We start from the raw sequence: 16,565 nt of genomic DNA on the forward strand, positions 1-16,565 counted from the left end.
TTCAGCTATTGCCAGCTCGCATACACAGCTGGCCTCCTCAGCATTTACACTGACCAACCCATTATAATTTTTCACTTCTGTGAAAGCCACCGCTGTTCTCTTTCCACTCCCTCCTGGTTCCTTTAAAACACCCAGTCACCTCTATACAAATGAGAGTTGCATTCAATTTACACTGCAGTAGCATGTTACTGTTGAAAATCTGTCCTCACCACTCCAACTAGTGTATGGCTTTGTCTATCTTTCACATCAGCACAGGGCATGACTCATGGAAGCTTTGGCATGATTTAAGTGTTTACATTCAGCACACTAAGCCACCCGTTGCAGTAACCAAGATTGAGTTGCAAGTGACAGTCACTCAACTCAAATACCCACCCAAGCTGGTCAAAGGTGGGAGGAAATTCATTAAGGGAACCTAGAGATTAATATCAGCTTCAGGAATAGCTGGACCTAGGGGCCGAGACAACATTGCTAAGACTCTCTCACTCCCTCTTTCAGTGTTGCTTATCTCTGTGACTCTATAAGTTGGCTTCATTCTCTCCTGGCACAGTCTCCCTCCTTGTAGTGTAAAGACAGTTGCCAGTTGCTCCTACATCCTTTTCCTTATGCTGGAGATCCGAGGGAATGCCCCTGTCTCTCTCAGCATTTATATGGTACTCTTACAGACTGTTGATTGGCTCTGACCAATCACCGGAGACATTGATATAGGGACCCAGGTTTGGCCCTGTAGAGTCACATGACCACATCTTGTCTCCTGCCACCAGGTAGAGTGAGGGACAGAGTTCCTCCAGAGCCACATGGGATGGGGAAGAGTCAGTTCCCCAACAGAAAAGGGGATGCTGAGCTGACAAAACAACAGATGCCAGAAGAGTGTCCTGGAAGAGCCGATAGGGCCAATCTGTTGGAGAAAGAAGGTGGATGTTGGTATGAGTGGGAAGTGTGGGTGGAAAGGCAGAGCTGAATGGGGAGTGCCTTGGGGACACAGTTATAGGAGTGTGAACAGTGAATGATGATGAGGTTTCATTTTAGAATATCCCGAAGCCTCGGGTTGGGCAAGTCGTTCGGGCAAGGTGAGGTATTGGCTTACAGCGGGGGAGATGACAGTCTCGTACTAGACACTGTCCTTGCATTATTTAATCCTCCCAACCACCCTGTCAGGAGGATGGTATCATCGGTCTTCACTATATAGACACAAAACAGAGCTCAGAGTGGGTCAGTAACTTGCCCGAGCTCACACAGATAGGAAGGGGTAGTGCTGGTATTTCCCACTCTGACTCCACTTGAGCCCCTCGTACCCAGGATCTGCACCCGGGACGACCACTTTGCTCTGATCCTGTTCGCAGTATCTAAAAATGAATAGCGAGGAGGGAAGGGTATCACCACGGAGCATCCGAGGGCGAGTCCTGCCCCCCTAGAGACCTCAGGCATCACACCCTAGAAACCCGCACATGTCCACAACCTGGAGTCGCACCAAACACCTTGAACATGGAAGCGCCCGGAGAACTGTACGCATGCGCGAGGCCGTGGGGCTGGGGAGGGTTGGGTGGGAGCCCAAGGGGGCGGGGTCGAGACTCGCGCCTGCTCCTCGGCTTTCGAAAGTTACCTGGCTGGTGGGGGCTGGGGCTGGGGGAGTTACCAGCTGCGCGCGCGCCGGCCCCGCCCTCAGCCTCTTCAGGCACCTGTTGGCTCGAGGGCCTACGCGGCCGCAGCTGCTATCCAATAGACAGCCTCCCCGGCCCAATGAGGCCCCACCTATCTCCAAGATCCACCAATCCCCGGGTGGCCGCGGCCCCTCTCTCTCGAAGGGCCCGCCCCTCCGGGCGCTTCTTCCGGGTGGGGCCCCGGGCCGAGGAGATGGCGCCGTGGGCGCTCCTCAGCCCAGGGGTCCTGGTGCGGACCGGGCACACTGTGCTGACCTGGGGGATCACGCTGGTGCTCTTCCTGCACGATACCGGTGAGCCGGACCCCGCGCGACCCCGGACCCACCCAATCCCGCGTGGTTCCCCAGACGTTTGGGTCTCACTGGGTCTCCTGCTGAAGCCCCAGAAATCCTGGGATTCACCCCATTTCCGCTAGCTCCTGAGCCTCTTCCCCATCTGTCATTCCAAGAGCCACCAGCCTTCTGCCTAATACCCAGTTGATCTCTAATTAATCCCAGCATCTTCCTGATCCCTACCAGATTCCCTGTGCATCCCAGGACCCATCCGCTCCCCTCCAGATCTGACGTCCGACCTGAGCCCCCATCTCCCCTGATCCCGGGACCCACCCGCTCCTTCCCAGGAACTGACTCCCTACCGTCCCTCCGTAAGATTCCGAGGATCAAGTAGATCAAGGACTGGCACCCCACCCATTTCCGTGGCCACTAGCTGCCCAGGTCCAGGCTCCCTACGCTCTGGGGCAAGAAGACACCGAGGGGAGTGGCCCGCCCCTCACTTCGCCGCCCTCACTTCTTGCCCTGTGGTCCCTAACCCTGCTAACATCCTTCCCCTCTTTACCTGCCAGGCTGCTTCCAACCCAAGTTCTCACCCTCCCTCCCTGCCAGCTAGGGTAGCCCCATTCCCCCTTCCTTGCTCCAGCCTCAGCCCCTGGACTGGGGCTGTTGTCACTCTCCTCCCAAGACCTTCTCAAGCCTCCTCCACGGTCCTCACCCTTAAGCCTAAAAACGTGCTCAGTTTCCCCATCAAAAAGGAGCCCCCCAACCCACCTTTCCTTCTCTGCTCCTTTTCACAACCAAGGGACCCCTGAGCTGTCCATACACGGTCACCTAACTGTCCCATACACCTCACTTCTTACCCCTGCTCCCCCCCAAATCCCAACCCCCATGAGTTGGACCGTCCCTGGCCAGCCCCTCCTCTGTCTCTATCTCAAGGGCCTATCAGACCAGGCTGGTCTCCCATCATAGAGCCAAAGGGAGGGACCCCTCCTCCCTCTCCCACACAGCTAGTCAAGTCTGGCCCCTTCCCCCCCTTCCCCCTTATCTGTCCATCCCCTTCTGCACTCTTCCTGCCAGTGCCCTTGTCTGGCTACCCTCCTCGCCCTCCTGGATAAGCTGTCTCCAGGATTCCTCCTGCTCCCCTATCCATCTTTTCTCCAGCAGGAGGGTTTTCAGAAACAGTTCTGACCCTATAAGCTTCCATGGCTCCCTACTGCCCTTCACCTTCCACATAAAAGGCAGATGAACTGCCCCCCCTACCCGGGGCCCAAACCTCTCCCTCCTGTACCCTATGCAGTGGCAACACTTGCAGATTTGACCGCTCATTAAACCCCATCTCCAGGCTTTTGTTCAGCCAGGGACAGACTCCCCACCTTTAACTACACCCCCCAACACACAGCCTTCTCCTGTTCAGCTCGGGCCTCAGCCTCACTCTCCTCCTCTGGCCTCTCCAGCTCTGCGGCAGTGGGAAGAGCAGGGGGAGCTGCTCCTGCCCCTTACCTTCCTGCTCCTCGTGCTGGGTTCCCTGCTGCTCTACCTGGCTGTGTCGCTCATGGACCCGGGATATGTGAATGTCCAGCCCCAGCCCCAGGTAACCCCGGGGGCCCCTGGGGGCCTGAACCCTCTCTCCCCCCAACAGGACACACGAGGCCTCCGTAACAGTCTCATGCCAGGATCTGTGCAGAGCGCTCTGCTGGGGGTGCCTCAGTGAATCCTCTTAGCCCTAGAACCCCATCCTACAAAGAGGAAATCGCCAAGGCCCAGCGAGGGAAAACAACTGGTAGAGGTCACACAGCTTCGCTTCACTCAGACCAGAGCATTCTGCCCCTCCAGACCCCCTCCAAGACACAGGGGATGGGCCCCCAACTGCGCAAACCCGGAGCTAAGCTAGTCCCCAAGGGAAATGTCCCCCGGTACCATCTGCCTCCCAAGGGGACCCGATCTTACACCCTCTCCCACTTTCAGGAGGAGGTGAAGGAGGAGCAGACGGCCATGGTTCCTCAAGCCATCCCCCTTCGGCGCTGCAGATACTGCCTGGTGCTGGTGGGTGACCAGGGACCTTCACGGGAGGGCGTGGGGGCAAGGTGGAGACTCCCTGACCTCCTGCCCCCTGTGCCTTGGCCTCCCCCCTCCAGGAAGGCCTCCCTGATGGAGGCCCCAGCCTCCTGACCTCATCACTCCCCTCCGTCTTGGGCCCAGAGGGGAGCTCGCCTTGAGCCTGCCTCCCTCCCTGCCCACAGCAGCCCCTGCGGGCCCGCCACTGCCGCGAGTGCCGGCGCTGCGTGCGCCGCTATGACCACCACTGCCCCTGGATGGAGAACTGCGTGGGGGAGCGCAACCACCCGCTCTTCGTGGCCTACTTGGCGCTGCAGCTGGTGGTGCTTCTGTGGAGCCTCTACCTGGCCTGGTGGGTTCCACTACTGCCCTGGCTACGGGGGCAGGGCCGGGGCAGGGCCGCAGCATCGGTCCGCAAGGTCGGGGGAGAGCCGGGACTCCCGCTCCGTGCCCTCGGACCTCCTCCCAAGCAGCCTGCCCTCCCCCAGCAGTAACCCCCCATCTGTCTCCTGCCGCGCAGGTCCGGCCTCCATTTCTTCCAGCCTTGGGGGCTGTGGCTGCGCTCCCGCGGGCTGCTGTGTGCCACCTTCCTTCTGCTCTCCCTCTTCTCCTTGGTGGCCGGCCTGCTCCTCGCCTCGCACCTCTACCTGGTGGCCAGCAACACCACCACCTGGGAGCTCGTTTCCTCGCACCGCATCGCCTATCTCCGCCAGCGCCCCGGCAACCCCTTCGACCGGGGCCTCACCCGCAACCTGGCCCACTTCTTCTGCGGATGGCCCTCAGGGTCCTGGGAGACCCTCTGGGCCGAGGGAGAGGAGGAGGAGGAGGAAGGCAGAAGCCAGGCTGTGTAGGGTCAGTGGAGGCAAGGCCACCATCTTGTGCCTGAAAACCAGAGGGGATGCAGCCCGCTGGGGTCGGCCCTCAGAGGGCCCTGAGGTCCTTTGCTCCTGCCTGCTCCTCCGAGGCCTCAGAGCAGAGCTGAGCAACAGAACCCTGTGTCAGTGGGCAGGTCTGCCCTGTAAAGGAAGAATGGGAGGCAGAGGGCGTGTGGGGGCGCTCAGGCACCAGAGACCTGGGCTTCGGAGACCACCCCGCTCCCCACGCCAGGATGCTTCCAGTGCACAGTTATATAAGTTTAATAATCTATAAAGCAAGTCAAGTATTAAAAAAAACAACTGCTCTTTGCTGTGCTGCCCTTTCTGGTCCAGGTCTCCTGGGTGGGGTGGGGGTGGTGGTGGCAGGGAGTGGAGAGCCCCCCACAACTGCCACTTCAAGGCCCAAGACCCACAAATAACCCAGGGAGGCCCAGGCCTCCAGGGCAGGGCATGCAGCTGGGGAGACAGGGCGGACACACCCGAGAGGCCCTCAGGGCCCCAGGAATCTCTCGGACACAAAGTCGAAGTCTCGGAAGGCGGCCTGCTGGCGGGCGGTCAGGGGACAGCGAGGGTCAGGTGGGGTCAGGGCTGGCGGCAGCCCCGTGAACTCGCCCTCGAAGTAGCGCAGGTCTGTAGGGCCACAGAGTGTGGGCAGGAACGGGGGCTGGACGGTGCGGGCGAGCAGGGCCTGCCAGTCAGTGGTCTGGGGGGGCAAGGGGAGAGCTGCCTGAGACAACGAACAGCGGCCCACGCGGCCACGCCAGGCCTCCCCCGTGCCAGGCGCCCGGCACCCGGCATCACTCACGCTGAAGAAGGGCTGGGTTTTGATCTCCTCTGCGTCCTGCTCACCTGCCCCCAGGCGCTGCTCTGGGCACTTCTGCAGGAGCTGGGCCAGAAGACGGGGGCTCACAGAGGGCACTTGGCCACAGGTACTGCCCACCTGCCCACGTTCCCCAAGTGAGCTGGGCCGCAGGGCCCCCAAGAGAACGGGTGGTGACGGGACAGCCATGAGCCATGGCCGCTGTCCAGCCCAGCCCTGCCCAGTCCCCCGCGGTGATCACCTTCTGAATGAGCTCGAGACCTTGCACCGACAGAAAGTGGGGATATGGGGCATCCGCGTTGACGATGCAGTCAAACACCTCCTCTTCTGTGTCTCCGGGGAATGGGCACTAGGGGGAAAGGGGGCTCACCAGGGTGCCTAAGCACACCCCTCCGCCCCCACTTAGCAGCACCAGCAGCCCAGGTCCAATGCTCACCTCACCCACCAGCATCTCATAGAGCAGCACACCCAACCCCCACCAGTCCACAGCCCGTGTGTAGGCCTCCTGGGTCAGCACCTCCGGGGCCAGGAACTCTGGGGTGCCACAGAACGTGCTTGTCCGGTCCCCAAAGCCGATCCCTGCAAACCAGCATCTAACATGTTTCATCCACACAGCCTCAGTGGCCTTGAGAATCAACAGCCAACCCTCATGACCCCAGGTACCGAGACCCATGCCAAGCCCTGCCCCATACCCTAGGAGGGGGAGCAGTTTTACGCCATCTGACAGGAGAAAGCAGAGCCTCAGTCAAGTTCATATGCCAAGGTCACGAAGGAAAAGGAGAACCTGGTGCCCTCTCCCTCTGGCTGAGGGCAGGCTGCGGCTCTTCAAGAGCCTCTCAGGCTGGGAAGGAAAAACCGATGTGTCCAGCCGGTCCCTGGAATGAGGGCCGGGGTGGGGATGGGGGGCCACAACCCTGCTGGCCTGGGCTGGGTGAGCAGCGCTGGAGGACAGGGAATCCTGGGCAGCAGGGACCCACCTTCCTTACACAGCCCAAAGTCTGCGATCTTCAGGAAACCCTGGGCATCCAGCAGAAGGTTATCCAACTTCAGGTCCCTGAGGGTAAGGGGGGCAGATCAGAGGGGCCCTGGAGCATCACAGGAGGAGGGCAGTGGCTGCTCCTCCACCCCCGCCCCCAGCACCTCTGCGGCAAGTTACCTGTAAATGATCTTCTTCTCATGTAAGAACTGCAGCCCGAGGACCACACAGGCCAGGTAGAACCTGTGAGTGGCATGGGGGGGGGGGGGTGGCAGAGGGAGCTCAGGCCCAGGACTGTGGTGGCCAGGGCGGGGAGACACCAGGATGGCCCCAACCCGGGCAGCCCTGAATGTCCCAGCCAGAGTCAGATGCCAGGGGGAGGGGGCGGGGAGAGTGGGTGTTTCTCCAGACCGTGGCCCCAAGGTTGCTGCCCACTGACAGCCTACCCTTCCTGGGCTCTGAGATTGTGCCAGGAATGATGCCACGTGTCCTCACGCCTTACTCTCCCACATCCTCCTAGCCATGCACCGCTGATACTCATCGCATCTGTTTTTCAAAGGAGGATCTGAGACTCAGATCAGGGATGCCCCTGGGGTCACACAGCTAGTGGCAGACCCAAACTCTGCTACTCAAGAAATAACTCCAGGGGCACCTGGGTGGCTCAGTCGGTTAAGCGTCTGCCCTGTTCAGCTCAGGTCATGATCTCGGGGTCCTGGGATCGAGCCCCGCATCAGGCTCCCTGCTCAGCGGGGAGCCTGCCTCTCCCTCTCCCTCTGCCTGCTGCTTCCCCTACTTGTGCGCTCTCTCTCTCACTCTGACAAATAAATAAAATCTTTAAGAAAAAAAGAAAACAGAAATAACTCCAGTTGCCATTCCCTTACTAGTCACAGGTTCCGGTGCTCTACACTTTATAAACATTGGGTTCATCTACCCAACAAGCCTATGACCTAGTTCTCAAGTGCCCCATTCACAGCTCCAGAAACTGAGGCCCAAGGTCAGAGGTGCTGTGACAGCTGACGAGAGTGACAACCAAGGTTTGAACCAAGGCTCCCCTGACTCCACACTGTTCTGCTGCTGGGCACCCTGGGGGAAGCAGCGGGAGGAGACCGGGAAAGGCTTGCTGGGAGAGGCAGACAAGAGGGGTGGGCACCCACCGGGCCTGGGGCTCAGGGAAGACATCCTCGTGGATCTGCATCATGAGGTCGCCACCAGCTGCAAACTCGGTCACGAAGCAGGCATGGCTGGAGGTCTGGAAGCAGGCAAGGAGGGAGAGCAGGAAGGGGTGCCCCGTGCGGCCCACGGCCTCCAGGATGCGTTTCTCGCAATACAGGCTGCAATGGGGGGAGGGGGTGTTTGGAGGGAAGGAAGACCCCTGCTGACTGAGCCCTGGCCCTCTGGCGCTTCCAAGTCTCAGGTGATAGAATGATGGTTTCTACATATCAGGCCAAGAGAAGGCAGGACCTGCCAAGGGCACCCAGTTAACTGCTGTGGGTGCTAGAAAGAGAAGCCAGGACTGGCTCAGCGCCTTCTGGTGCCCCTGGCCCAGGCCAGCCATCCAGGATCCCCTCCAGCGCCAGACGCCCACAGGCCTGACTACACACCTCTCCATCTCATCCCGGCTCAGCACCTCCTGCTTCTTGAGCGCTTTGATGGCGTAATATTTCCCCGTGCCCTTGAACTGGACCAGGAGGACCTGGGGACCAGAGAGAGCTCAGCCTCCAGGTGGACAGCACAGGGCAGCCTTTGCTTCCCCCACCCACGGCCCCACGGATCACAGCGTCCTCTCAGCTCAGGTGCTGGGGCCTGCTCACCTCCTCCCATGGTCCCCTCCTCGGCCCACTACCTTCCCAAAGTGTCCCCGGCCCAGCACGGCCAAGCAGCGGAAGTCCTGAAGCCGGGGGGCTCTCCTGCAAGACAGAGGGCACAGGACGAGAGCTGGGCCTCCATGAAGAGCTGCTCCAAACCCTCCCTGTCCAGTCCTGCGTTGTCCCCACCAATGATGCTGGACAGCTGGGGGTGGGGGTAGAAGGTTCCAGGCACAGCGGTTTCCTAGAGTCTGGAATGCAGCTGGAACTCAATAATATGGCTTTAGTGAGTAAGAACCTGACAGCAAGGAGCATCAGATGGTGTCTGAATGGACACCCCAAGTGAGTAGGTAAATGTCTTAAGCATAAAAGTGAGCCCGATGGGGGTACCTGGTGGCTGAGGCAGGAGGAGGCGGCCCGAGACGTGTCCTAGGCTCCATGTGGGGACGTTTGGTGCGCTGTGAGGGCAGAGGGGCTCAAACAGAGCCCGGCTTCCCACCCTCTTTCCCTCCAGCCCCGCCACCCCTAACCCAGCAGCCCCCTGGGGCCATCAGCACCCTCTCACCGGGATCTCCTTGGGGGTCGGCTCCCGGGGCAGGTAGAGGCGTGGGGGCTTGGGCGGGGGCCTTGTCTCTTCTCCCAAGGGGCTCTTCTTGGGTGGGAAATGACTACATGGAGAGAGCAGACAATGGCAGGGCACCGGCTGATGGAAGAGCCGTGGGGACAGACGCACGGCAACGCCAGAGACAGACAGACGGAGGGTCGGAGGGGGAGTGACGGGAACAGAAAGACAGCAGTTGCACCTGGAGAGATGGATGCGGCAGACTGGGGCGGCTCCTCACCTGGGCGAGGCAGGGTCAGCCCGGGGTGTGGACGGGGTCTCCGGGCACACTTTGGGGGGGCTGATCGTGCTTGGGGAGCTGCAGGGAGGCAGCAGGCTCATGACCAAGCGTCCCCAGGCGGCCATGCTGAGGTTCATCTGCGAAGCCCTCAGGAAGTCCTGACCTGGGACAAAAGGGGGGCTCAGCCCAGGGCCCCCAACGGCCCCTGCCCTGCCTCCTAAATGCACAGCCCACTCCCTGTCCACACCTCGGCGTTTGGAGAAAATGCGTTTCTGCCTCTGCAGCCGGGGCCTCCTCTCAATGACAGGGTCACAGAAAGTCACCTGCAGGGGCAGAGGGCAGGGCTGGAGACCGGTCTTCTCCGACCTGCCACCAGGGTACCTCCCTGATCTCCAGGATCCCAGCTGAGCCCCCAATATCAATGATGCAAGAGCCAGAGGGGCCCAGAGAGAAGGATTCACTGTCTGCATTGGTACCAGTGGGGAAACTGAGGTCCAGAGAAGAGAGGCACTTGTCCAGGGTCGCATGTGAGGCTAGGCAGTCAGGACCAAGATGCGGGCCTCTAGACTCCCCTGCACTCCTCAGACAGGGGCTGGGAATCCTTAGTTCCCGGAGACCACCTCCCTCGGGGCCCCAATTTCCACTCTGATGGGTCACCTAGTCTTGAAGGCCCTTCTAGTCAGGTCGGAGGGCAGGGTAGGGGGCACCTGGGCAAAGAGCAGGCCCTGGGGCACCAGACTGAGGGAGAGCTCGTGACAGGCATTGTCCAGGAAGTCCTCCAGCCGCAGGAAGGCCACGCCACACAGCTGCCGCCAGTCCCGCCAGCGCACCCCGATCTCCAGCTCCCGGGCCTACGTTGGGGAGGCCAGGTTGAGGAGTGGGGCATGGCATGTGTCCCTACTTGGCTGGCCTTCTGCCCCATGCCTGAGGTCACACCTGCCTGCCCCACGGCTCACCCGCTCCAGGGGGACAATAAAGGTCTGGTCCCAGGACTGCTTGGCCACCGGCCCCCAGCCAGTCTGGCCCACGACACGATTGTCCACCTTCAGCACGGCCAACACCTCACCTGCAGGGCCGGACAGGGAGCTCAGGGCACGCAAGGAGTGGAGGTTGTCTGCTGTCCCCAGCTCCCTGTGGCCCCCTACTCACTGGCCAGGTCTCCTCCACCACGCTGCGGCTTGGCCCTGCCCCGGAGCCAGCCCTGGGAGGGACTCCCGGCCAGCGCAGCCGCTGGGGACCGTCCAGGGACAGCTGTCAGCAGCTGCTCACAGCCCAGGAGGCGGACCTCCAGCGTCCCTGTGGGGAGAGTGCAGGGAACACCGTGAAGTGTCATTCTCCCTCTGCCACACCCAGGTCTCCCCAAGATGGCTGAACCCAGATCTTGCCCACCTTAAGCGGGGGGTGAAGGGGGGCTAGCCAGGAGACAGTATATAAGGTGGCCCCAAGCTCCCAGATAAATTCTAGGCCTTTTAACAAGCCATGCCCTGCCCTGACTTGCCCATCTCGTCTACTTGACCAATTCCCAGAAGTCCTTCAAGGCTAAGTGTAGATACCACCTCCTCCAGGAAGCATTCCTTGAATTCCCAAAGCCAGATGAGGGAGCCTATGCAGCCCCTGTACTTCCCCTTCTCAGCTCTGTTTACAATGGGATGTGGCCTATCTAACCCTGAACCAGCTCTGAGTAGGGAAGGTACTGGGCTCTCTGGCTGGCCCTGTGTCCTGGGTAGGAAGTTCAGGGTTTCCAAAGTCAGCATGCTTAGATTATTTGTTGATTAGAATTCAGCTACAATTCAGACAAATCCAGCTCAGGGATAAAAAAACAACTTTCTCGTAGTCCAAACTGCCCAGGACTGGGTACCACTGCCGCCAGGGCTGTGAGTTCCCCGAACATGGGTGCTTTAACCACTGTCATGGTTACTCATGTAAATAACGGCTTCGCCAATCATGTGCGGACAATGCCAACAGTGTGCCTAGCACTTCCCATGCCACAACTCGCTGACTTTCACAGTAACCCCATGAAGTAGGAGCTGTCATCCCCCTTTGACAGGGAAGAATAAACTAAGGGTCCAGGGACACCTGGGTGGCTCAGTGGATTAAAGCCTCTGCCTTCAGCTCAGGTCATGGTCTCAGGGTCTTGGGATCGAGCCCTGCATCAGGCTCTCTGCTGAGCGGGGAGCCTGTTTCTCTCTCTCTGCCTGCCTCTCTGCCTACTTGTGATCTCTCTCTGTGTCAAATAAATAAATAAATAAAATCTTTAAAAAAACAAAAACAAAAACAAAACCTGAGGGTCCAGAGAGCAGAAGTCCATTGCCCAAGCTCACGCAGCTAGGGGGTGGTAGGACCCGGATTGAAACTCTTTCTCCAGAGTTCGATCCCTTCTGTTTCAGGGCCCTCGCTGGAAGAAAAGGGGAGCCCTGATGTGGGAGGGACTCCTGGCTACCTGTCACAGCGGTGGGCTTCACAAGCACCCCCGAGGACTGGGGCTTCCCAGACACAGCGGTCCGTAGCTCCCGCGCCACTCGGCCACGCAGAGGATGAGCGGGAGGAAGTCCCTCGAGCAGCTGTTCCAAGGCCAGCCGCAGGAGGTCCAGCTTCTGGGAGGACTCCCGGAGCTGGGCCTGAGCCTGCGGAGCAGAAACAAGCAGGGCGGACAGGCCCATGAACGCGGCGGCCAGGCCCAGGGGCTCAGGCCACCTGCCCACAACGAAGGCCAGAGAGAACGCGTGTCCGGTTTCCTCACTGCTGCCCCGCTCAGCCCGACCACGGTACAGAGGGCGGCGTGGGGACAAGCAGACCCACAGAGAGGAGCGGTCACGAAGTGGGGGCACCCCGGTCTGACCTCGGCCAGCGCCTTCCGGTCGTGCGTTCGCCGGCCACCCAGCAGCTTCACCACATTCTTGGCACCCTCAGCCACAGCGGCCTCAACGCGTAGCCGGTGTCGTAGCTCCTCCGCCAGCAGCTCGGGACCTGGGAGGAGGGGGTCAGCCCTCAGGCCCACGCCCCGCTCGGCCCCGCCCAGCCCCGCCCCGCCCCGCCCAGCCCCGCCTTTCCAAGCCTCACCTGGTTCCGGGGCCCCACTGGCCTCCAGGCTGCTGATCTTCATCCTTAGCAGGGCCACCTTCAGCTGGCTGTCCCGCAGCATCTGCTGGGCCGCTGCCAGCAGCTTCCTCTCCTGTAGGGTCATGACATATGCCCCCACTGATCCAGGGCCAGCCCGGGGCCTCCCCTGTCGGACCAAAGCTGAAGCCAAGCCTCCCTTGTTAGCCTCGGTCTGGGGCAGAGCCTCTTCCATCAGATGGAGGCCTCCTCCATCAGACCAGAGCTGGGGTCAAGCTTCCCCCATCACATCAGGACCGGGCTCCCCACTAGGAGTCGGGGCCAGGACTGTGCCTTCCCTCCTACACCGGGAACATGGCCTGGGGTTTCCCCATTAGACCGAGTTGGGCCCTCTCTGTTAGATTAGAATGTCAAGCTGTGCCTGCCCCACCGAGCTGAGATTTAAGGGCTATGCCTCCCCCATCAGACGAATGGCTAAGACTGTGTCTCCCTTAGAGGGTCACGGGCCCAGCTCCATTCCCTCTCAGAACAGGGGATGGGGCAGCCCCTCCCCGAACAATCTGAGAGCCACACCACTTCCCCCAGACCCCAGGAGCCTTACCTTGGGTGTGCCGGTGGCACACGTGCGGGTCATGTTCTCCGCCCCCTGCTTCACCTTCAGCTCCACCTGCAGCTGCCTCTGGAGAGCCTCTAGGTGCCGAGCCCTGGGCTGCTCCACGGGGGGCGGCGGGCCCGGGGCCACAGGCTCTGTGCACAGCGCAGGGCCGTTAAGCCCTGACCCAGGCCCTGACCCAGACCCAGAGCCCCCTGCCCTGGGGCCTCACTCTCTCCACCCCTCCCCACCCTTCCTGGCCAGAGCGACAACTGAGGAGGCTCTGAGAGGGGTCAGGGCCGAGGTCAAGGAGCTGGGTGGGCGCAGCACTCCTGCCCCCGAGCGTCCGACTTCCCACTCACCGGCCAGGCCCGGCCCGGCATCCGGCAGCACGATGCGCGCGTGCAGCGCCCTCAGCTCTCCGTGCAGCTGCTCCAGGCGGCGGTTGGAGGCACGCAGGAGCTGCTGCACGTGGCCCAGGTGGCGGCGGTCCGTGGCTACCCTCCGCAGGTTCTCCACACCCTCCTTGATCTTCAGCTCCTTCTGGATGGCCCGGCGGATCGCCTCTTTCTCATCCTCAGGGGGCCGCCGGTCGGCTCCAGGCTGTGGAATGGCAGAGCAGTAACGCCCCCTCCCATCCCAGCCACCAGTGGCCGCGGGTCCCCCCAAACAGAGGTGTGCCTGGTGCCATCCGGCAGCCAGGATGGAGCCCCCCCGACCCCCGATCTCGGGCGGCATCTCCGACCTTCCAGATAGTGTCCCCGGGCCAGATTCGAACCCCGAAGCTGTATCCCCTACCTGTGCTCCCCGCCCTCTGCTCCGAGAGGAGGGAAAGGGAAAAAATTCGTCCTGCCTACAGCCAACTCTTGAACGACACGGGTTGGAACCGCATGCGTCCACTTACAAGCAAATTGTTTTCAATACATACAGCCCAGAGCTGTAAATGTATTTTCTCTTCCTAACGATTTTCTTAATAACATTTCCTCTTTTTCTAGCTTCCTTTATTGTAAGAATACAGTGCAGAGTACACGTGATGCACGTTATAGGTGTTAGTCAACTGTTGATGTTATTGGGAAGGCTTCCGGTCACCAGTAGGCTGTTAGGAGTTACGTTCTGGGGGAGTTAAAAGTTATACGTGCATTTTCAACTGCCCGGGGAGCGGGGGGACTGGTCAGTGCCCCGGACCCCTGGGTTGTTCAAGGGACAACAGTACATGGTGCCGGGGTCTGTTCCGAGCTTTGCAGACATTAATTTGCGAATCCTCACAACAACCCCACGAGGTAGGTATAGTTGCTATCCCCATTTTACAGACGGGGAAGCTGAGACACAGAAGGGCTGGTAACTTGCCCGAGGTCACAGCACCAAGAAGGGGCGGCCACCCTCTGCCCACCAACCCGTCGGGGTGCCCTCTCTAAGGCTGCAATTCCAGCTGAGATCTGGGGCCAGAAAGGAGGCTCGGGAACCGCCCAAGGTCACACACAGAGGGCAGTCAGAGGCCTGAGTAGGAGCCAGGAATGTTCCGGCAGGTAGCAAAGCAGAGGCACAGAGAGGGGCAGAGGAGGGCTCCAGAGGCCATTCCCAGCTCAGCTACGAGGAGGAATCAGAAGCCTTCTCACACTTCACCCCAGGTGGAAGCAAGGAAGACGAAAGGCTCCTTCTCAGAAGCCAACATTTTGAACCAACCAGTGCCAAAGCTGACCTCAGCCCAGGGTGACCCACGAGGCCCCCCACTCCCCATGGACTCCTTTGGGGCCTCCACCTTACCTCTTGGGTCTCCATCTCGTGCGCCCAGAGCTAGGGGTGCCACCCAGCCTCAGGGACACCCTCCACCGGACCCCGGCCTCCGCTGGCCTGCTGGCCTGGCTGTCAGAGGGCAGGGGCGGGACTCAGGAAATCCTTTGAGGGCCCTAGGCCAGAGGGCCAGAGCCAAAGGCTTGAGCAAACAAAGATCCCATGGAGCGGGGGGCCCGGCCACCGGGGTCCTGAGTCACCCAGCTGCCGCTGTTGGGCGGAGGTTCACAGGAAATAGGAAAATGTGTACAAGCCACGGCTGAAACAGGCTGAGAGACCTCCGGAGGAAGGGGGTGGGAGGGGGCGGAGGGAGTGCTGAAGGCTGCCTAAGACACTGGGTGGGGGTTCTCAAGGAGTCTTGTGGGGGACACTTTACCGTTGGCATTCCCCATGGTCCTAACTGCTCTGGCATCCTACCAAGGACACAAGCCACCTCTCAGCTCTACAGCTGGGACCCCACCCCATTTGCTCTGGGTGGACCTCCCCCCTCCCCGCCCACTGACAGACAAACACACAGCTTTGGCTGCTGTGTCCACGAGCCCCTACTGCCGGCGCCCCCCGCCCTGGGCACCCCCTCGCCATTTGGACTTGAATCCTCTGTGGACCCAAGGTTCCCTCCCAGGTGTTGGGCCAGAACCCCCCATTCTCGGGTCCAATCCCCACATGCCTTTGTGATCTGGGGAGGACCCCCACAAGTGCGCAGACATTGGTCCCCTTCTTGGGGCCTCTTCCCCCTGAGCGCACATACATTCCTCTCCCCCCAGGACTGGACCCAGTGTGCCCCCACAGCCCCCCTCTGCTTTCCAGACAGATTCTCATGGTCTTACGGTCCCACGGGGAAGAACCGATTTTAGGAAACTTTGGGGCCCATCCCGGTGGCCCTGACTGCGGATTCGGACGTGCTCATGCGCTGGCCTGACTGGAGGCTCTGAGTCACTTGGGGGTGATTTAGGGACGTTCTCAGGGGACCTGAACGACTCACCCCCGTGCTCAGCTCTGCCCTGCGAGGTGTAGCGAAGCCCGGGGCCGGGGCTGAGAATGGACCGGACAGGGGCTGGGGGTCGGGTCTCGGGGCCGCGGCCGGAGCTCGGGGCGCCCGCGGCGTGCATGAGACTTCCCGAGCCCCTCGGCCCGCGCCCGCAGCCCGGCCTCTCCCGGCGCAGTTCACCTGCCGCGGCGCCCCCTCCTCCATGGCGCCGCTCCGGCCGCACGGCCCCTCCTCTCGACCACTGCGGTTCCGGAAGCCCCGGCCCCTCCGCCAGGACTTTCAAACTTGAAACTTCCCGGGAAGCGCAGCCGGAGCGGCGGGATCGGGCGCCCCCTCCCGAAGTCCGCTGGCCCTCGCGGGACCTGGGATCAGCGCCGCCTCTCGGCGCGAGAGGTCAGCGCCCGGGACCCTACTCCCCAACCCCGGGCCCCCGCGCCTCCCCGGCTCCCACGGCCCGCGGACTTTGGGGCCCAGTGTCCCTTTCCTGAGGCCGCGGTTCCCGCTCGGTGTGACGCGGACCCCGGCCCGGGACAGAAGGGCAGGAAGGGACATTTCCCGGGCCGGGGCTCTCTGGCGCCCTGAAAGGTGGCCGGGCGGCGATAGCGCCGCCTGCCGGCCACGGGACCCTGCTGTGCGGCCCGCCTGGTACCTGAAGGCTGCCCCGCCACCACCTGCTTCCCGCCCCGAAAGTTTCTCATCTCATCGTCTTAGGTCCTTGTGTCAAATGGGCTAATCCTAAACCCGTCGTCCCACGAAGTCTTGGCCCTGTGTAGAGTCACTACTCTAAGAATGTGTGCGTCTCAAAAAAGTAAAGCTTCACCAAAATCACGCCAA

General features: G+C 61.2%; 2 protein-coding genes across 7 annotated transcripts; one reads left to right on the plus strand and one right to left on the minus strand.

Annotated features, from left to right (window-relative positions):
- The first annotated feature begins 1,383 nt into the window (after nt 1-1,383).
- ZDHHC12 (zinc finger DHHC-type palmitoyltransferase 12) lies at nt 1,384-5,166 on the plus strand. Of its 2 annotated transcripts, none has more exons than XM_032307796.1 (5): nt 1,384-1,502; nt 3,345-3,521; nt 3,896-3,973; nt 4,171-4,337; nt 4,506-5,166. In XM_032307796.1, the coding sequence occupies exons 1-5, from the start codon at nt 1,446-1,448 to the stop codon at nt 4,834-4,836; spliced, it is 810 nt and encodes a 269-aa protein (XP_032163687.1). In that variant the 5' UTR covers nt 1,384-1,445; the 3' UTR covers nt 4,837-5,166. The 2 variants fall into 2 exon arrangements, with proteins under 2 accessions (XP_032163687.1, XP_032163686.1); XM_032307795.1 differs by lacking the exon at nt 1,384-1,502 and adding an exon at nt 1,795-1,951 and having other exon boundaries at nt 3,385-3,521.
- Nucleotides 5,107-16,308, minus strand: PKN3 (protein kinase N3). 5 transcript variants are annotated; one of them, XM_032307791.1, is made up of 22 exons: nt 15,726-16,304; nt 13,315-13,555; nt 12,962-13,107; nt 12,364-12,475; nt 12,143-12,270; nt 11,744-11,927; nt 10,453-10,599; nt 10,260-10,369; nt 10,011-10,154; nt 9,551-9,626; nt 9,304-9,466; nt 9,027-9,129; nt 8,852-8,919; nt 8,500-8,563; nt 8,258-8,349; nt 7,811-7,987; nt 6,837-6,899; nt 6,658-6,734; nt 6,117-6,259; nt 5,922-6,029; nt 5,666-5,746; nt 5,107-5,563 (listed from the first exon to the last, which is right to left on the minus strand). In XM_032307791.1, exons 1-22 carry the CDS (start codon nt 15,933-15,935, stop codon nt 5,351-5,353), a joined length of 2,850 nt encoding a protein of 949 aa, XP_032163682.1. In that variant the 5' UTR covers nt 15,936-16,304; the 3' UTR covers nt 5,107-5,350. The 5 variants fall into 5 exon arrangements, with proteins under 5 accessions (XP_032163682.1, XP_032163681.1, XP_032163680.1 ...); XM_032307790.1 differs by having other exon boundaries at nt 12,143-12,475; nt 13,330-13,555; nt 15,726-16,306; XM_032307789.1 differs by having other exon boundaries at nt 12,143-12,475; nt 15,726-16,305.
- Nucleotides 16,309-16,565: the final 257 nt, after the last annotated feature.

This window comes from Mustela erminea, chromosome 12 (genome assembly GCF_009829155.1).
Source record: "Mustela erminea isolate mMusErm1 chromosome 12, mMusErm1.Pri, whole genome shotgun sequence".
Classification (NCBI taxonomy): domain Eukaryota; kingdom Metazoa; phylum Chordata; class Mammalia; order Carnivora; family Mustelidae; genus Mustela; species Mustela erminea.